The sequence below is a fragment of the Zosterops lateralis genome (genome assembly GCF_965231275.1).
Source record: "Zosterops lateralis genome assembly, chromosome: 5".
NCBI lineage: Eukaryota > Metazoa > Chordata > Aves > Passeriformes > Zosteropidae > Zosterops > Zosterops lateralis.
This window is the reverse complement of record NC_139766.1, coordinates 13425446-13445180: the sequence shown is the minus strand read 5'-3', so window position 1 is coordinate 13445180 and position 19735 is coordinate 13425446. Positions and strand designations below refer to the sequence as shown.

Sequence of the window (19735 nt, the reverse complement as noted above, 5' to 3'; positions counted from 1 at the left end):
CCCGCCAGCGGAAGGGGAAGGGAACGGGAAGGGAAGGGGAAGGGGAAGGGGAGGGGAGGAGCGGTGGCGGAAGCGGCCGCAGGCGGGGATGGAGCTGGGAGGTGGCCGGAGCCGGTAAGCGCTGGGCTGGGCAGGGCCGGCTCCTGCCCTCCTGCCCGTGCCAGGCCGCGCCGCGTTCCCCGCCCGGGGCTGTGTGTCCCTGTGCTCTCCCGGGCCCGCCGCTGGCCCGCCCTGGCCCCGGGCAAAGGCGGCCCGCAGTGAGGCAAACCCTCCCTCTGGCCCCTTCCCCGTGCGGCACCTCCAGCCTGGGCTCCCCCTGGATAAGGCTGAGGGGAACTTGCCCGTGAATAGCGGCTGTGCCGGGGGCATTCCCCCGTTCGGAGCGCTCCCCGTCCCGCCGGCCCCGGGGAGACACGCACCCGATGGGTGAGGGGCAGTTCACTGTCCAGTTCATCGCAGGATGCCGTGGCGGGAGATGTTCACAGAGAAAGCAGATTGATGTGCTTTCTTTCGTTTTAAAGCCTGGTCAAAACATGATAAGCGTTAATAGAGAAAAAGCACAATATAATAGCTCTCCCCATTTAATACAGCAGGAGGCAGGGAATCACACAGTAAAACAGGATAAATTAAAATGTAGAACCCTTATTGTTTATGAGCTTTGGAATGCGGCGACCACTGTCTGGTCATGCTTGACAGAAGGTGGTTTTCCTGCTTCATTCCTTACAATAGGGAGGTTTTCCCCTTCATTCCTAGTTAGAAGACTAGAAATTCTGATTGTCCTAATAGCTGGAATTGTCATGTTTGCAAGCACACAGCGGGAGCATTGCATCCTTGTTAGGGGAAAAAAAACAAGGTAGTATAGGATTCAATGTAAATGTGTTGTGTTGGAATGTGACTTCTCTTTTCAACCTGTTAAGAGGGGATTTTTTCATTTATATATTACATTGTATTAAAAATAATAACATGGTAATGTGTCTAATTAATCAGATCCACAGTGGAAATGTACGTGCCTAGAACAGCAACAAGCATCTCAACTATTACGAGTTCTGTGTTCTCCCTTTTGAGTTTAGAGGATGAAGAAACTGAGGTTTTCCTCTATACGTGCTACTGATTTTGTACGTGTGATATATTTTTGCATTAGCATCTAGTCATTGTGGAAGTTGTCTAAATTGGGGTGCATTTTTTTGTGATTATGGAGCTCAGTTTATTGGCAGCACCATTAGATTTTTGCAGATGCTCTTTGTTGTAAACAAGGCTCCATTAAAATCAATATTTCATATGTGTGTTGCTGTCTATCTGTTGGTGAGTGATACTGTAACTCATCTTTAACCAGAAAAATGTCATTAACCATCAAATTGCAGGTGTAAACTGAAGTCGCTTTCCTCTGAAAGCTAAAACAAATTGTAAAAATGTTCTTAATATTTTACGTTAATTTTGCAATTTAATATTCACCTTAGCATTTTATTTCATTGCAGGTAATTTGGGTGGTTTTCTAGCATGGACACTGTTGCTAGCCATAGCTGTCATCTTCTGCAGCAGCTACATGAACAGCGCATTCAGGGCCTTCTCTGTGACTGCATGCTGGTGGTGAAGGGTGTCTGCTTCAAAGCACACAAGAATGTATTAGCTGCTTTCAGTCAATATTTCAGGTATGTGCTAGAAAATTCTTCTCTTTGAAAAGTTAACTAAAGGCTCTTGGCCGAGGTTTTCTCTGAGAAGGGTTTGGTTTTTTTTTTTCTGTTGGTCGCTGTCTGAGTACTCTTGGGAGTACTCTTATACTCTTGGGAGTATAAGGAGAACAGGGAAATTGTTTGTCCAGAGATAAAGTTGTGTCAAGTATTCATAGTATGTTCTTTGATTTTGACATTTCCTTGATTTACTTGCTTATGGTGCTTCATATAAAGGATTCTGGCATGGACCTGCATTCAGTGTTTCACCAGAAAAAGATAGCTGCTTACATGGAACGTAGTAGAGTATATAAACAGAGCCAGATAAGGGATATAATTGATTAAACATATCCACTTCCAAATAATGGGAATTGTTTCATCAAGCATATTCTAAAGAAAATGTGACTATATAGGTTATTAGCAAATCCCTGCTCATTCTGATTCTCAGAGACAACAACTGTGTTTTAAACTATACAGCTGGTCCATTCTTCCCCTCCTGTACTGTCCTCACTTGTGCCTCCAAACTTTGGAGGGTGCTGGATCTCCCAGCTTAGTGTTTTATATTAATTATGAGTAAGCTGTTAGATCTGGCATTTTTTAGGTCTTGTTTTTTGAAACCTCTCTAAAGCTTCACTGCTAATTCATTTATAAGAAACCTATTTTTATGTTATGACCAGGGGAAAAAGATAAGAGGTTCCTTTTTCTGCTCTAGTGGTGTACTGCTGATGAAGTGCAATTATGCTCAGAGACCAAATGTTTAAAGTTGTTAAAAAGAACTAAGAGCTCAATTCCTATTAAAATTCAATAGGATATAAGTGGCTAATTAATTTAGGCTCTCAACCCAGATCTGTCCATTGTAGCTCTGGTTTTAATTTAGATAGGATGATCTAGATTTATGAAAGAATTTGGATGTGGGCACTGTCTTCAGAGTGTCCCCTGCATTTCTAAAGTTTCAGCATAGACTCATGTTTTCTTAAGATTTAGAGCTCGTTGATATCATGCCCACCTTTAAACAAAACCAAATTTGGGATTTAGCCCACAAAGAGAAACTATCAAGTTTGGAGCATTTTTTAGTGTAGGAAAGTAACTACATGTGAGTGACCTGACCCCATTTATATGTCATTGTTTACTGTGGGAGTATCAGGATTTTAATGGGAAGGTATAAAGTTCTTGACTGAGAGAAAGTATGAACCCACTTAATCTAGGGCTGCTTGTGCATGTGAAGAACTACATCTCTGATGCTGAGAATACTTTACGTCAATTAGTAAGAACTTCTGTGAATTCATTCACTTTAAGAATTCACTGACAGTTTGGTGGGTATTGGTTGCACTGCTGTTTTACGATTATGTACCTGTACTCTTCATTATTCTTTCACTTGGTTCTTATCCAGTACCAGAAAAAAAAGTCCCTTTTTTGATATGAGAGAATAAATTGAAAATAATGCCATCTTCTTGTTAATTATTGCCATCCTCTTGTATATTTGTGGAGAAAGAACTAATTCTAAACACTTTGATGAGCTTACTGATAGAGTTCGATGGAAAAGCTCAGTTGCCAGCTCAGAGAAGACTTTAGCTGACTTTGAGGTCTGTCTTCTCGATTTTTCTAGAAAATTTCTTATGCCCTGTTTGATTTGCCATGATGAAAGGAGGAAAACCATTCTGAGTCAACCAGTTCTGCAAATTGTCCATAAATACACCACTGCACCTAATATATGAAGAGTGGTGGATAAGAAGCCACAAGCATAGGGTGTTTTTTAAAAACTTTAAAAATGCACAATTAAAGTTAGATAAAGGATCATTTACTTTGATTTATACTTCAAGTGCACTAATGTAGGACTAATATATAAGACAAGTAATTGAGCAGTTTTGAAAAATCTATCTTCAAAAACACAGCAATCTAGGTAAGGCTTTAGGGTTTCATACCAAGCAGCCTATTTGAGATGTATGTATGTTTTTCTTATTGAAGTGTTTGTGAATTATTTGTGTTTGTATTTAAATATTTGCCTTATTTTATCAGGACCCTCTTCCAGAATTCTTCAGGCCAGAAGAATGATGTGTTTCACTTGGACATTAAAAATGTAGGTGGCATAGGCCAGATCCTGGACTTCATGTACACTTCCCACCTGGATCTTAGTCAGGACAATGTGCAAGCTATGCTGGACATTGCACAGTGCCTCCAAGTGCAAAATGTGCTGAACATTTGCCACACCTTTTTAAAGTCTTCCACAGCTGTGGAGCAGGCAGCCAGCATGCCGTGTAACAGCGTGTTTTCACTGCAGAATTCTTTGGGTACGGATACCAGCTGTGCCAGTGACAGCTATGGGACAAACCTGTTGCCTGAGTGCTCAGCTGACACACAGACTAACAAAGGCTTGGCTGAGCACCACTCACATGCATCTCAGTCTGTTCATCTGCACACCCCATCAGCTGATGGACAGAAACCACCACAAGACTCCTTAGATGGCAACTGCACAGAGCTTCCATTTAAACAGCCAAGTTACTACTATAAACTGCGCAACTTTTACAGCAAACAGTTCTATAAACAAAATGCTTGCTCTGATCATGAGAGAGGAGCAGAACCATCCTTTTCTTACAACACATCTACAGAAATAAACACAGTGGAGAATAATTCTTGCACTGTCAATCACTCTGAGTGTATTCTGGAAACCTCTGATCATTTACCATCAAACTTTCTGGTTCAATCTGCAAGTGAAGCTGCTCCAGACCAAAATGCAGAGGGCACAGTTGGGCAGCCCACCAGACAGATGCGCCTGAAAAAGGCAATACACCTGAAAAAGTTAAATTTCCTAAGATCTCAGAAATCAGCAGAGCAGCTGCCTGAGCCCCAAAGAGATGACAGTAGAATAACAGAAATAATTGAACCTGTAAATGAAAGTAGCACAGACACAACAGATGTTAGAGTTACTGATGAAAAAGAAGCTGAAGATTTAGTGAATTCAGAGAATTTTGAACAAGGTGTTGAAGTGGAAAGATCTCAAGGTCCTTTGGAACAAGAAGGACAATCACAGACTCTTCAGTCACAGAAACAATATACTTGTGAGTTATGTGGGAAGGCTTTCAAACATCCAAGCAATTTGGAGCTACATAAAAGGTCTCACACAGGTACAGTTATCAGTTACTTGGTCTGCAGGCCAGTTTCAATTACAGAGAATATCTTGCAGTGTCTCTTGATTCAGAGATGCTGGTTAAGGGTCTACTTGCAAAAGGCTGTGGTTTGTGTTTTGTTTTTTTTTTTTTAATGGATAATCCTACAGGAATAAAGAACTGTAATACCAAGTTTCGCTGGGAGTTGTAGAAAAGATTTCTCCTATATGTTTGGGATTTTTTCATAGAACTTTATGTGAATTCGATGAAAATGGAATTTCAGTGAAAACTTTGGTTTTGTCCTGCATTTAGAAGAGTCATTTCTAGTCAGTTTGTCAGGTGGCCCGGATGTTTGAACCAGATGATAATAAAAGGTGTAAACAAATAAATGGTACTATAAGTATACTAGAGTATCTCTGTTCCCTCTGGTCAAATATTCATTCAGGTTATTGGGGCTTGGTAGTATTTTTTTTTCTAACCTGTTGAAGTGTGCCTTAAAACAACTTTAATTGTGTTTACCTAGAGAGTAAGGCTCTTGCAGTCTGTAGAGTAAATTGGAATTTTGAGTTAGTGTACTTCATTTTAAAAACTCACAGGTAATATTTTTAAACCTAACATTTATTTCTAAGTATCTTTTTGTTCTAGGAAAAAACAAGACCTAGTTTCATTTCAAATTAATTAATTTGTCAGTTCAATTTAACCAGCGTATCTTATTATTAGATAGGCTTCTTTAGGAGAGTTTTTAAGAATTACCTTGGCTAGGCAGGTAACACCTTTGATTCAAAGTCCTTGAGATGGTATTACTCCTGGTTATGCTGTTGAATGATTTTGCTTTTCTTTTTTCCCTGTATTAAATATACAAATGCACCTCTCAATCTTGTCAAATAAACATTACTTTGGAATCATAAATGTATTGGTACTTTGACACTAAATATGAAACTCTCTTAGCAGACATTAATTTATCTGTTAATTTATCCTTAGAATTAGGAGTTTATTTTTCTATTTTATTCATAGGAAAATTTTCCCAGAAACTGAAAATATGAACATTTTCCATTATCTTTCTGAAGTTTTCAATTACTAGCTTTAACTGGTTCTGTATGTTCATGTTTCTAAGACTTTTGTTCTCCTGTGAAAGAGCTGCATATGCCTCTTATCTAGAGTCTCTTTTTGCCTTGTATGTTTTTTGAATCTTCTTATCTGGTTTGAGCTGGTATCATCAGGTATATTTTAATATCCTAGATTTTCAGGAAAATAGGTGATCAGACAGAAGACAAAAGCATCTAGAAAAGTCCCAGCTAAGGGAGAGACTGCAGTAACATGTCAGTTTGTGCTAGAGAGACCCCAGGATTAGGGAATTCTCTGCTGGTTTTCACACACCATCTTCTTCCAGTAGTTTTCAAAAGTTCCAGACTTGAATGCTAGTTAATAAAGCATTAGCATCCTTCTATGGATGTGCTAAGACAACAGAAGTGTAAGAGCCTAAGTTTAACAAATAATAGGCACATCAAAGGACGCAAATACTGAGCCAAGGATATGGCTAGAAATGCATGTTTGCTTCCCTGTTATTTTTGGGAATTATTCCCTGTTATTTCCTTGTTATTCATGTTGATTTATTTTTAAATACCCAACTAGTGCAAAAAGAGTGGGTAGGATGTTGATATTGGAAAGATCTGTAGCAGAAGGTACAGGGCAAACTGCATTGTTACTGTTAGGTACACTGGTAGTTAAGTAATGTAAGTGTATGCTAAACACAATTTCTATTCATCTGTCACTTCAGAAAGCACAGCAGATTGCCAGCTAATCAATTTTATTTTAAAACATTCATTTTCTAGAGCTAAGCAAAAGGGTTAGCAGGCATTCAGGTATTACAGTGCTCACTGAAAGCCTTCCCTGTAAGGAGATGAAGGAAGAGATGGGAGGAAGCTGAAATGGATGTCACACTGGCAAACCTGTTTTTAACCCAAAAATGACAATTCTTTCAACACGAGTGCTGTGCTGGTCTGGTTGTCAAGAAAAAACACGTGTGAAATTCTCTCCCTGAAGGCTGGGAACTGCTAAAGAATTTACAAGTTACCGTGTTGATTAGTTACTCATTGATGAGTTTTCTATGTGAAGGCAGCCTGACTGTTTTCAGCAGTCATTTTACTGGCATGTCTGGCTGTTTTAATTGTGTTGCTCATGGACATTTAAAGGAATCTCTAAACAGAGCTTACTGCTCTGGCTTTGGATGACTTTGAATGTTATAATTTATTTGTTCTTTATTATTATATTGACTTGTCTGAAAAAAAGGAAGCAAGTAAATCTCTTTTATGTAATCCATACCTGTCCAGGAACATCCAGTGGTTTTGTTGGAGTATTTTATGTATTTTCAGGGAACATCTCAAAAGAACAACCCAAAACAAACTCAGGCCAATGGAAAGAGCTCTTGGCAGGATGGAATGCAACAGGAACAGAGTAGCACTGCCATTGTTGGTCCTCAACCTTTTTCATTCCCAGCTTTGCTTGAGCAACTTCCAGCATTCCTTGCCTTAGTGAGTACAGCTCCTCACCTATGTGATCTCATCAAGAACACCACTTCTGCCTTCATGCCTTTCTCCTCTGGAGCTGACACAACACTGCTTTGGTCTCTGTTGTGTACTTTATCTTCACCTCTTCTTGCAGAACGGTGAACAAGAAAGGAAGGAACAGAAGACAGAAAAGTATGAGGCAGCCCAAGGGTTCAAAAGTAAAGTCCCCTGGATTAAGCACTGTCTAAATTGTATTCAATTACTATTTTTTCCTGTTTTTTCTCTATTGGTCTAGCCGTGGATCCCACTATTGTGTACTTTAGCTTCTTGCAGGGTGTTGAACAAGAAGGATATAATCCTGGTGTTGTCAGATGATGAGGTTTTTTGTTTGGAATTTGTTGACAGTTGTAGAATTATAGAATAATTTTTAATTGGCATGGATGTCCTGAGGTAATCAGCTCCAGTTTCCTGCTCAAGGCACATCAAATTAGATCGGGTTGTTTTGCTCATGACCTTGTGTAGTGAAAATTTTGGACATCTCCAGAGACAGAGTTTCCACAACCTCTGCAGACAATCACTCTCAGTGTCTGACTACCCTCGTGGGGTAAAAGATTATTTTCATATCTCTGATGGGAATTTGTCATGATCAAACTTGTGTCTGTCACTTCTTGTCCTAAGGCTGTGTACCAGGAACAACCTGCTTGCATCTGCCTTCCCAAGCCTGCAGACAGCAGTAAGATTTCCTGTTTGCCTTCTTTTCCTAAGGCTCCAGATATGGTCTTACCAGTGATAGATAGAGAAGAATAATCTTCAGCTTATTAGCTGCACTCTTACTGATACACCCTCAGGTACAGTGAGGCTTAATTGCTTCTGAGCAGTAGGTTGCTTGATAAGCCCAGTGGTTTGGAATTCTGTGGAAGTGCAAAATTGTTCTCCAAAAAGTAATTTCATGTTTCTTTTCACAAAAACTCCCGTTTCTTTTATCTTTATCTAGGGGGAAAAACCTCCAATTCTTTGTACATCAGTACAGTTAGAATGAGGCTGCATGCAGCCTACAATAATAGTTTGGAGAAATTGGAGCCTCCAATTCCTTCCCTCTCCCTCTAGTGATTTCAGAGTGGATTCCTGTTCAGATACTATTCTTTAAGTCTCCAGTAGCTTTTTTTTTTTTTTTAATAGGTAATTTCTAAAAAGAATCCTTACTAGTATTTTTCATCCTCCATTTCCTATCATCTTGATGCTTTTTTACCTTGATTCCTTTTATCTTGAGGCTTTCAAAATCCTTCCCGGTTGCTACAGATCTGGCTCCCTATTGGTTTCATTTATATTTGTGTTAATCAGTATCAGAATTTTTAGTGTTTTGCAAGTTTAAAGACATAATTAAATCAAGCCTCAGTGCTCTTTATAGTTTTGTGACTTTATAGTTGGTTTACTGGTTTCATAATTTTTATCTTTAATTGAAGGGAACCTTTTTTAAAACAGCCAGATTTCCATTCTTCATTAAGTAGTCAAAGTAGAAAAAGCCTCAAGCTGTTGGACTAACTGCAAGGTTGCAGTCTGTGAAGTAACATATATTACATGAAGAATAACTGTATGTTTATTCTGTGTTTTAAAATCTAAAGAGAATTGCATTTAGTCCTTGATCCTAAAATATGTTGGAAGAACTTTATCTGTATTTGGCAGTAAAGGAAAACAGAATTCCCACACCTGGACATGGTAGATGTTGCTTGTAACATTTCGAAGGATGAAGGAAAAAGACTGATGTACAAAATTCTTAATGGAAGAGAAGCCAAGAGGCCTTCTGTAAAGTCAGGAAAATTAAAGAAGTAAATAAAAATCATTAGACAGATTTTTGTTTTAATCATGACCAAGATGAAACACAGTGTAAGATCTCTTTTTCCCTTTGGAAATACTCTGTTTTCAAAACCACATGGATTTACACTAGTTTTGTTGCACATGTGGGACAGATTATAGATGTCCTTTAAATGTGCAGTTAGACTCATGAAAGATGGTGATAAATGTGACTGTCATTGAATCAATGGTATTTGAGCATCATTTTTGTTTTCAAAATTCTAAAAGATGCACATAAAATTTTATCAACACTGTAAAAACTAGGAAACCAAGAAGTAAGCAGGAGGAATTTAAAAAACATCTTTATGAAATACTGTAGAGGAGAAAAAGTTATTACAAAAACATTTGTCTTAAATGAACAGCAAGAGAATTGAAGTGTTGTACAGTCACATTCTAGATTGAGAGTCAAATTATTTTGAAAAGCTAAAGTGGGCTGCACCAGTTTTTACTAAAGCTGCTAATCTGTTTTTGGAGATTCAAGGATAGCAGTTTTACATATATAAATTCAGAATTTTGGAGCAAAATACTTGGGTAATCTTCAGGTACTTCTGTATAGGATGAAAATTTGAAGGCAAATGTATATTTTCTAGAAGTGAATGGCTATGTGCTGAGCAGAGATGTATGGCAGACATTAAAATCAGAAAACACAGTTCTTCCAAATTAGTTTCCCTTCGTTCCTCCTTCTTTGTAAGAATGTGTCTTTGTGCAAGTGAAAAAACAGCTGCCCTTCCCATCACTGTTGTTGTTGGGCCTTGTCATCTATTCTTGTCTTTCTGGTGGTATAATACTCCTTTTATTTCAAATCAAAAGTATTTTAGAAAGATTAAAAACTGCACCCATTCATATCAAAACTCTTCTACTTGTTTTGAAAGATAAATTCTGAGCAAGTCTGCCTTGCAAATTTAGTGGTAAAAGCTGTATTTCCCTTCTGATTTTCCCCTTAATTATATGGGTAAGTGTCCTTTTGGGGATATTTTTTATTCTTACATTACATGTTTTAAAAGGAAGTGTACCAATTTTAAACATTTCTGTTCTACTGCAACTATTAGAAGTTCTATGTTCTGTTTCCTCTTTTAGGTGAGAAACCTTTTGAATGTAACATTTGTGGGAAACACTTCTCACAGGTGGGAATATTTTATATATTATGGTACTTACACTTGAAATGCATCTCTGTGTTGAATCTAAAAATCTTGGGTTTAAGTTTAGAATTTTTTTTTTTCAAAGAAAGAATTCTCTTTAGGGATAAATTATTAAAATGTCTTATTTGAAAATAACATGTTGAATGTTTTAGATTTCTTTGATGCATTCTATGTCTTTGATTCTGTCTGCTCTCAGTAGATGTGTTACGCATTTTACCTTCAGATGAATGTTTAAGTATACAGAGCCACGACTATATTTGAAATACAAAGGACATTCATTTCCAAACTGTTATTTTGCTTTATGCTTAGAGGTATGTTGGGAATAGTATTTTTACAGTGTCTGAAAAAAGTGCAGGTTCAAGTTTTATATAATGTCATATTCACAGTACAGTTTCATCTTCCTAAATGGCATAAATTATTAAGTAGATTTGAGTCAGATAAAAAGAATTTGTATCCATATAACTGGGCAGAGTTTCTTTCAGTGAGAACACCACCAGCTGTCTGAAGTGACAAAACTCAGCTATGATTAAAAAAAACCTTCTTGTGAAATTCCATACTTACGTACAGGGCCTAAGCTTTAGCTGCTTTATTTTCCCTTCAGTGTTTACTTCCTGTTCTGATGCAACAATTAGCTTGTATTCCTACAAATTTGGTGCCTAGTTGTCTGACATTTCCAAAATGTCTGTTTCCTTTCTGATTTTGTGGTTGAGATGTGCACATGTAAGTACAGCAGACAATGAACAGGTGCATATTTTTATACCAATATTACATAATTATTGTCAAATAGCTTTGGCATTTTTTATGGTACGTGGTTTAAGAATTAGAGCTCTGTGCTTTTTGCCTACTCACCCACTACTGGTTGTGCTGCTCTTGCTTCAGTTTCACAGCCCCCCAATGGGCCTTGTTTGAACCATGAATCTGATGCCTTTGTGTCCTCCACCTCATTGCTAAATTTGAATATAAGACTGCATCCAATCAGCAATACTGTTTCATCATGCTTATTATGCAATTTTCAGCAAAACTGGGCATGCTTTTTAAGCAAAGTGCATTTTTGTTTATTTTGATGTCTGAACTTCTAGTTATTAAAAGAAAAACATGAATATTTCAAATTCCATTGAAAGTACTTAGAGTGGCAAATAGGGCGATATTCTGTAGTACCCCAGTGGGGGAAGAGGGGGGGACGTGTCACACAGAGTCTATGACCAGCATGACAGACTCCTCATGAAATAGGCTTTACTGCTTTTTAATTACAGAAACAAACAAAACCCCTGGAAATTTCTGCCTTTTAATTAAACCCTCCCAAACAACTTCCTTTTGGTCTGTTACCTCACTTGCCTGAAGGTGTAGGTAGATAAATACTCATGGACAATCCCTACACATCCAGCATAGGAGCCAGAGCATTCTGCCTCTGTGCTGCAGTTCTTTATCTGCTTGTAAAGGGGTCTTGCATATTGCTGAGGTACTTGCTTTTGAATCCTGCACATAAGTAAGATTCCTCTTACCAGAAAGTAAGATGCAAGGATAATTACTATCTACTTTTTGCTTAAAATACCATCTCTGATCTTGTCCTTTGTCTTCTCTGTCTGCAGGCACAAAAATAGAAACACTTTTCTTATTTAAGCCTTCATGTTCTGTGTTTTTGAGACAGTGCAGCTGTTGGGCCTGGTGGGATGTCTGCTCCTGCTGAATGTAGTTGACGTGCAGTGTGTTGGAATGTGGAGCAAAAAATGAAAAGTAGGGGAAATTGATGTGGGAACTCATAGTTGGGAAAAAACACCTTTGATTTTTTGAGGAAAACGTTCCTTTTTAACTTCCAAGCCTGATCTTCCCTTACTGCTTGTACACAGCTTGTTGTGATGTGAGTCCTCTCTGGCTGGTGATCCAGGATATTGCGTTTTACCTCCTCCTGCAGAGATTCTTTTGGGGGCCCACGTGCATAAGTTGCTTCACTTTGAAAGCTTGCCATTTACAAAAGGACTAAGTTTGGTGTATCTCTCTGGTTTCCAAATTTGTGAGGAGGTCTATGTGACCATTTAGAGGATTCTTCTGAATTTTTTTTTTCTTACACTGAAATGCAAGGAAAAAACTTAAGTCCCCTTAGGTTTTTTTTATTGGAATGGCATGTGATGCTTTAACCAAGGTTGTGTGCCAGCTTTAAAGCTTAAGAAAGAATACAAAGCTAATGATGTTTTTACTGTTTTTTTTGTCTTAGCACAGTTAGTAACAAGCTTTGCCCTCATTAAGAGGAAAGGACATAGGCTTGTAATAAAGAAACAGATCTACTTGCTGCTTTCTGTAAAATGTTTTCATTCTTACTTAATATGCCTTTGTGGGAGCTATTTCAAAATAGTTGTTGCACTTCAAATTCACCTTTTGTCTTTGTCTGGAATAACTTTTAAAAGCCCATTGTAGGGTTTGTTTGTGACATGGATAGAAGTAAATGTTCTGTCTTTTTTTCTCTACGTTTTTCAAAAATGCACTGTGGCATAAAATCCCTTGTCTTTGAAAAGCAAAAATTATTCCATGGTTCATCTTCTCCCCCAGAAATAAGTACCTAATGCCTCTCTTTGAGTGGATTTCAGTATTAGAAAGTTTGGCCTTAGAAAACTGTTGTTCAGTCCCATTATTGTCTGAAAAAATTTAGAGGAGTTAGAGAAAGCTCTTCCAGGGCTCAAACACTGATCGATTTGATACTGTCCTCTGTGTGTGTGTGTGTGTGTGTGTGTGTGTGTGTGTGTGTGTCTGCAGTACTTCACTTCTGGTGTAAGATCTGATTACAGTGACAGGTCATAATCATAGGTAATTTATTATCTAAATGAATCAGAAGGAATAGTCTGGGTCTTATTTTTGTTATCTTACTGTGACTGATGAGGACGTGATAATCTTTGCATCCCAGAATTTCTTTCCCAATGTAAAGGACTTACTTGATGTTTCCTTAGTTAAATAAAAACCAGGCAATTATCAATCAAAAAGGTATAAAAACTGACTCTGGAAGTGTGCACAATGTGTTGAGCATCTGCAGCTCCTCTACAAGGTGTCTTGTGGTTTGAGAACTGGACTCTGTGGAGTAGCCATTCACAAGCACCAGTGGCTTTAAAACATTTCAAAAATAGTTGGACTCAGTAAGAAGGTTTTTATCTAGTCATTGTCTGGTTTGCTGGCTAGACTAGCATGATTTTTAGAGGATTGAGGGAGGAAAGATATGTAATAAAATTGTTAGCAGTAGTCTCATTTGTTCTTTTCTGTACTTCCTGTTCTGTTTTATTTAAGTATGAGTAAATAATTTCAGGTTTGGAGCATCTGAGTATTTTATGGATAAAAAATTGCTCACCCTATTCTTTTCTTTTTAACCACTTGGCAGATGAATTCAGACATCCTTGTGAAACAATACTTTATTTGTAGGACAGGGAATGTGAGACTAAATGAGCCATATTGCTAGTAAGTTAGTAAGTTTTCTTTTTCATTGCATTCTAGATAGTATAATTTTAATTTATAATTGGATTTGCTTTCAGTTGTAAGTCCTTTTTTTCTCTTAGCATTTGATTTCAGGCTTCTTGTTTTTATTTTTTTCCCTATTTTTCTTCTTGTCGATGGATAATTGCATACATAGACAATTTGATATTGAAGTACATGGTTATCTTTACTAGATAAGAATGCTTGAGTTCATACATGCTTTGTAGACTTCACTGCCTTAGAAGTAGCAATGAAAAGCCAGTCTCATAGTTCCCATCATTGTTGGTTTTTTTTAATCTGTATACAACAACAGGCAAGCTGAATTTAAATGCTTAAATTGCTCTCCCTTCAGGCAGGTAATCTCCAGACACATTTACGTCGACATTCTGGTGAGAAGCCATACATTTGTGAAATCTGTGGGAAAAGGTGAGTAGGATTGTTCACCTTATTAAAGTTAACATGAAACAATTTGTTCATGTTTCTCTACTTATCTTGATTACAAACCATGGCAGAGCTAATATGGCTAAGAGCTAAGGCAGCGTGCTGCTCAATTTTGTTTAGAAGATGCTGGGTTTAAATGTGCGCTGATGGGATTAAAATACATAAATGTTTGCAATTGATTTGTTGTAAGATAATCATGTCACCAGAGCTTGTGGCCTAAATTTATTGTGTATTGGTATGTACATAAGAAAAGCGTTGTGTGTATTTTTTTGTGTTATATGTATTGTGTTGTATATTGTTGTATTTTGAACAGTGTTAGTCACAATAAATCATGCAGCTTTGTGCCTTTCCCTCACTTTTTTATTATTATTTGGTGATACATTTTTTTTTTTACATTTTATGGAATTCTGAAGTATGGGAAATTTGACAAATTTAAACAAAACATTAAATAATTCTGCTAGCTAACAGGTGACAGAAAATACACTAATGCAGGAATAGCATAAAGTGCAGAATTAATTAGTAACATGATTGGTAAAAATGTTTTTTTGGAGATTTTTTCTAGCATAAATTTAATTGGACATTGTCAGTTCAAAACTGTTTTCCTAATTGCATCCATTTTTTTGTGTTTTAGATCTTAGTCTTCATTCAGAACATCAGGCATTCATTCAAGCCAATTTCCATATGATAGTTTGGGGAAATAAAGGCCTTATAAAGACACTAATTTGGTTTCTGCATTGTGTTACAGATTTGCTGCTTCTGGTGACGTTCAGCGTCATATAATTATCCATTCTGGGGAAAAACCTCACCTGTGTGATATCTGTGGCAGAGGTGTGTAACAACCAAAGCTTCTGCCTCAAGTTTTTTGGCTGAAAAGTGAGGAGTCATTTTAATCTCAGAGCCTGTCCTTTTTTCTAGGTTTCAGTAACTTCAGTAATTTAAAGGAGCACAAAAAGACCCATACAGCAGATAAAGTATTCACCTGTGATGAATGTGGGAAGTCATTTAATATGCAACGGAAGTTGGTAAAGCACAGGATAAGGCACACTGGAGAGAGACCATACAGCTGTTCAGCTTGTGGTAAGGTCCACTCTGCATTGCTTGGTTGTGTCTTTGCTCTTCAAATTATGAGTAAATGTTCCTTTGTCAGCAGAAAAAAAAATTAATCAAAACTGTTTTAAGTTGAAATACCATGTTGTGGAAGTCAGTCACAAAATTTTCTGTCTTGCATGCTTCGTAGTCTTTCATTAGGTGTAATAAACTCCTTTACTTCTCATAAGTTTAAAAGAGAATTTCAGTTGAAAATTAGAGGAAGGATGTAATAGGAAACAACATTGTATGTGTTTGCTAACATATTTTCTAAAGAGCTGCTCATAGTAGCCGCTTCAGAAATAGATTTATTTTCAGAATAGTCCTTTCTGATGGAAAGTTAGGTTTGACATCACTTGGCTATTGATAGGGTCTTTTCTTTTTTTTCCAATTGCATACCGTTTGATTTTAACTGCATTCACCCACAGAGTTTGATAATAACAACCCTTTGTTACTTTGCTTCAGCCTTTGGAATAAAATCAAAACTTGATCAATATTTCAGAACACCCATTTTCAAAATCTATATTGTTAGGAGGTCTGAAAATCGCTTTTGATCAGGTCCATCCTGATCTTATAGTAGTTATTTTTTTGGCATTATTGGCTATTTTGACAGAATTTCGTTCATGTTCTGAGGAAACAGCTTTGGAGGAGGATAGCTTCAAATGTTCAAATCCATCTGCAGTTTGTTTTATTTGCACTGTCTTAAGGCACAAGAAAAAGCCAATATTATCAGGAGACCTTGCATCAGAATGAGAAAAGAGATGGATACTAAAGTAAAAACAATCAGTTGTGTTGTCATGAAACAGGCTTATTTTCATTTTGTCTTGAAGTGGTCTTTTGAATATTTTGATTTTAGCCAAGTCATCTTATTCTGAAAAGGCAAAAATTGTACAGAGGATCTGATGAAGCATTAAGAAATCATTCACACTATGCAAAAAATCCAGCAATTTTTAATCTTATCATCACTGTTTAATGGTTGTTCTGAAGAGAAATCTGTGCAGCAAAATAAAAAGCATGCTGCTGAAAATTGAGATAAAATTGAGACTGCAGTTTTATTGGGCAGTCATTTAATTCGGTTCATTTCAGCTGGTATTGGTCCTCGCAAAATAAAAGATAAAAATCACAATCTCATTTCTACTGTTTTAAAGAATGTGAGGTCATGTGGCAATTCGGGAAATGAATTCTCTCTTTTTCTGCTTGTTCTACACTTTGCCTTGGTTCAGCCTCAGACTCTCTTCTTAGCTGTATGGCGATTGAGCTTATTTGAGTCTGTAACTTTGAAGGTAGACAAACACTTGAATATTTTTCTGTATTCTAATATTTACAGCAATAAAAATTACAGTTCTCACACATTCTCTGGCTAAAATATAAAAAAGGACTGCTGCATTATGTTAGCCTAAAGTTAACAAAAAAGCTAACTTTGTCAGCAGTTTGAGAGTAGTTCCTTGGTAATGAATAAACCATTTCCTTTTATGATGCAGCTCTCACTGGAAGAATATATTTAGAAGCTTATCAGCATACTGTTTTTCCAGACAGACAAATTAAATTGATAGTTTAATTTATTTTTTTTTCTCCATGAAGATTGAAACAAACTGGGAGCACTCACAGCTTTCAAGCACTAATGGATATTCCTGTCTCTGGAGACAAAAGCTAAACCCATACATTGGGAAACGCAAATTAGAAAATCAGATCAAGAAAAAGAAACAAGTTAACGGAATTGTAAAAATAGATGGAACTTGTTTGAACCTGTTCTAGATAAATAATGGGGCATATGATACCTTATTGCTTGATAGTTGCTGTAAATAAAACACGTTTATTCACTTGTGTTGAGGACAGTATCTGACTCCATCACTTGTGTGCTGCAGGGAAGTGTTTTGCAGGCTCGGGTGACCTGCGCAGGCACGTGAGGACGCACACGGGGGAGAAGCCCTACACCTGTGAGACGTGTAACAAGTGCTTCACCCGCTCGGCCGTGCTGCGCCGCCACAAGAAGATGCACTGCAAGGCCTCTGAGGAGGGGCCCACCGCGCTCGAGGAGTTTGCTCCAGGGATTGAAACCTCCGACCTGGACAAGTCGCAGAGTTCTGACTCTTTTGGCCCAGAAATGTCTGTTACATTGTTACCGGTGTCTGTTAAATTTCCCATCCATCCAGCTGGAAACTCCACCGAATTTGACGGCTCCGCGGATTCTTACTGTAAGCTGCGATCCATGATCCAGCACCACGACTCTGCAAACGCAGAGAAACTCAGCGTGGACTCGGCTAAACTCCTGAAAGCCCAGGCACAGCAGACTCCCCCTCCACCCCCACCATACGCTTACCCAGACGTGGATGTGTCTGCAGCAGAGGAGCCCTTGCAGGCCGATGGCATTCCCATGATCCGCTCCTCCGTGGCTGGCCTGGACGGCCACTGCACTGAGCCCCTGGGCAGCCGCGCCTCCTCTGCCTCCTACAAGGGTAACGAGGGCCCCTTCTTCTCCAGCATGACCCTCTGGGGCTTGGCCATGAAGACTTTACAAAATGAAAGCGAGTTGGAGCAATGAGGGCTCAGCTGACTGTACCAAAACATCTCAGAGGCATTTCATGCTAACGTGGTTGCAATTGCACTGCAGCGTAGGGAGGTCACAGGGAGTTTTTAAGCCAGGTGGCTTGGACAGTGACAGGAATCAAAGTGCTCATTCCCAGAACCACGTGTAGGCTGCCTTTATTTACACTGCTTCTCAGCAAAGTTTAAATGCACTGATGGGGACATTTGTTGATCTGTGACTGCACTGTGTAGCTCCTGTGTTATTGCTATGATTTACTAAAATTTGCTGCCGACTAAATTTACCATTGAACTTGGAATTTTTTTACTTGATTATGGAGGAAAGGATGGCCAGTGTCTAAGTTCATGATAGGGGTACAGTTTCAAGTATGGGTCATCAGAGCTGTGTAAGGATGTAGATATGACAGGAGGAAAATGCTTAACCAGTCCCTAGTGAACTTGAGTTTCAGTAGTGGCTTTCTTACCAATAGGGGCATTGGTTTACAGGACCTGAGTATTGTGACATTAAATTTAAATGTTAAATACTGGGCAATATTTGTGATAGTGCAAAGTAACTGTATATCTAGAAATTTTATTTTTTTACAATAAAAGCCTTTTTTTTAGTATTTTATAAACTATTTTGCACAGCAGATTATTTGTACAATGAAAGCTGAGATCAAGTTGTGAATAAAGGGAAATTGTTTTACATTGCTCGATGTATTTCATCTTTCTATGAAGGATTTTCAGTAACAATTCCATCTTTTCCAGGTATTATCTTTACAATCCTAAAGGAGATGCCTTCACAAGAAGAGCTGCACTGTAAAATAAATGCAATCAATACACCAGTAGGTTGTCTTGTACTTGAATGAGTATAAAACATTGGCTGATTAATGGAATAAATAGACTGTTACAGGATACAAACATTGCTTAGAGGGCTTTTTCTGCTTTGGTGCTTTGAATAACTGCTGCATTTCAAACTGCTTGCTACAGATACATAACATTCTGTGGAAATTTAAAGCTGGGAAAATATATTAATTTATCTTTTTAAGGTGCTCACCAATTTTTGTCCCCCAAGAATTCAAAACTAGTTGTTTCATCTCTTGTTGTGTTAACCACCATGCACTACAATTTGGGGCTTCACTTCCTTACTTCCTTTACTTGGTCTCTGTGCCTTCCTGAACTGCTTTGCAACCTGATTCAAAATGAGAGAGTGTTTCTGGTAAGAGTACAGCACACCTTTAAACAAAAGTGGCAGCCCATTACACTGTGTGCGAGTCTCAAAAGATACACATTTCTTTCAATGATCATTAAATGTTACAAAAAACTTTTTTACTACCTTAACAGACCAGTTTAAAAAAAAATAAAAATTAGCTGCACTGGAGAGCAAATTGGGAATTTTTTTTCACATTTCTTTTCTTGTAGTGCACATATACTAGAAAACTTAAAAACACTATTTTTCCAGCCAGTGAAGTCAAAACACAAAAGCTTTTTGCGGGGTGTGTTTGATAAAAATAGCACATAGTGTAGCTGAATACAGTTCCATGTGGATTAAACAGAGAACACTTTATATATGTAAACCCTTGGCTGTCCCCTCGTTCTTTGCCTTTTGCATTATTTCCTGTGGAACACTGCAGTTCCCTGTGGGAATTGCCCATGTGCCATTCTACAGGCCAGGTATTACAGTTCTGTCCCTGACCACGTGTGCTCATGCTCACTCTCTGCTTTCCTTGCACTGGTGCCTGAGGCAAAATGTGGGTATCTGCCAGTCACCAGCTCTGTAGGTTTCCTCTTGTCAGAAACTGTTTTTAAAGTTGCTTATCCCAAGAGAAAATAGAAATTTGATTCTGTTCCCACAAGGATTTTGTTGCTTGGAAAGGACAAATCTGCAATTTAAGAACCTTCTAACTTTTTAGTTGTCTCTGATTCCACAGTGATTTTGCTTTCTCTGTTGTATTTTTGAAGAG

At 38.0% G+C, this 19735-nt stretch overlaps 1 protein-coding gene across 1 annotated transcript; it reads left to right on the top strand.

The window, feature by feature from the left end:
- Nucleotides 1-48: 48 nt before the first annotated feature.
- ZBTB49 (zinc finger and BTB domain containing 49) lies at nucleotides 49-18459 on the top strand. Its single transcript, XM_083861412.1, has 8 exons — nucleotides 49-114; nucleotides 1476-1649; nucleotides 3684-4789; nucleotides 10207-10253; nucleotides 14074-14147; nucleotides 14908-14990; nucleotides 15078-15239; nucleotides 17114-18459. Exons 2-8 carry the CDS (start codon nucleotides 1498-1500, stop codon nucleotides 17788-17790), a joined length of 2301 nt encoding a protein of 766 aa, XP_083717538.1. The 5' UTR covers nucleotides 49-114; nucleotides 1476-1497; the 3' UTR covers nucleotides 17791-18459.
- The last annotated feature ends 1276 nt before the right edge of the window (nucleotides 18460-19735 follow it).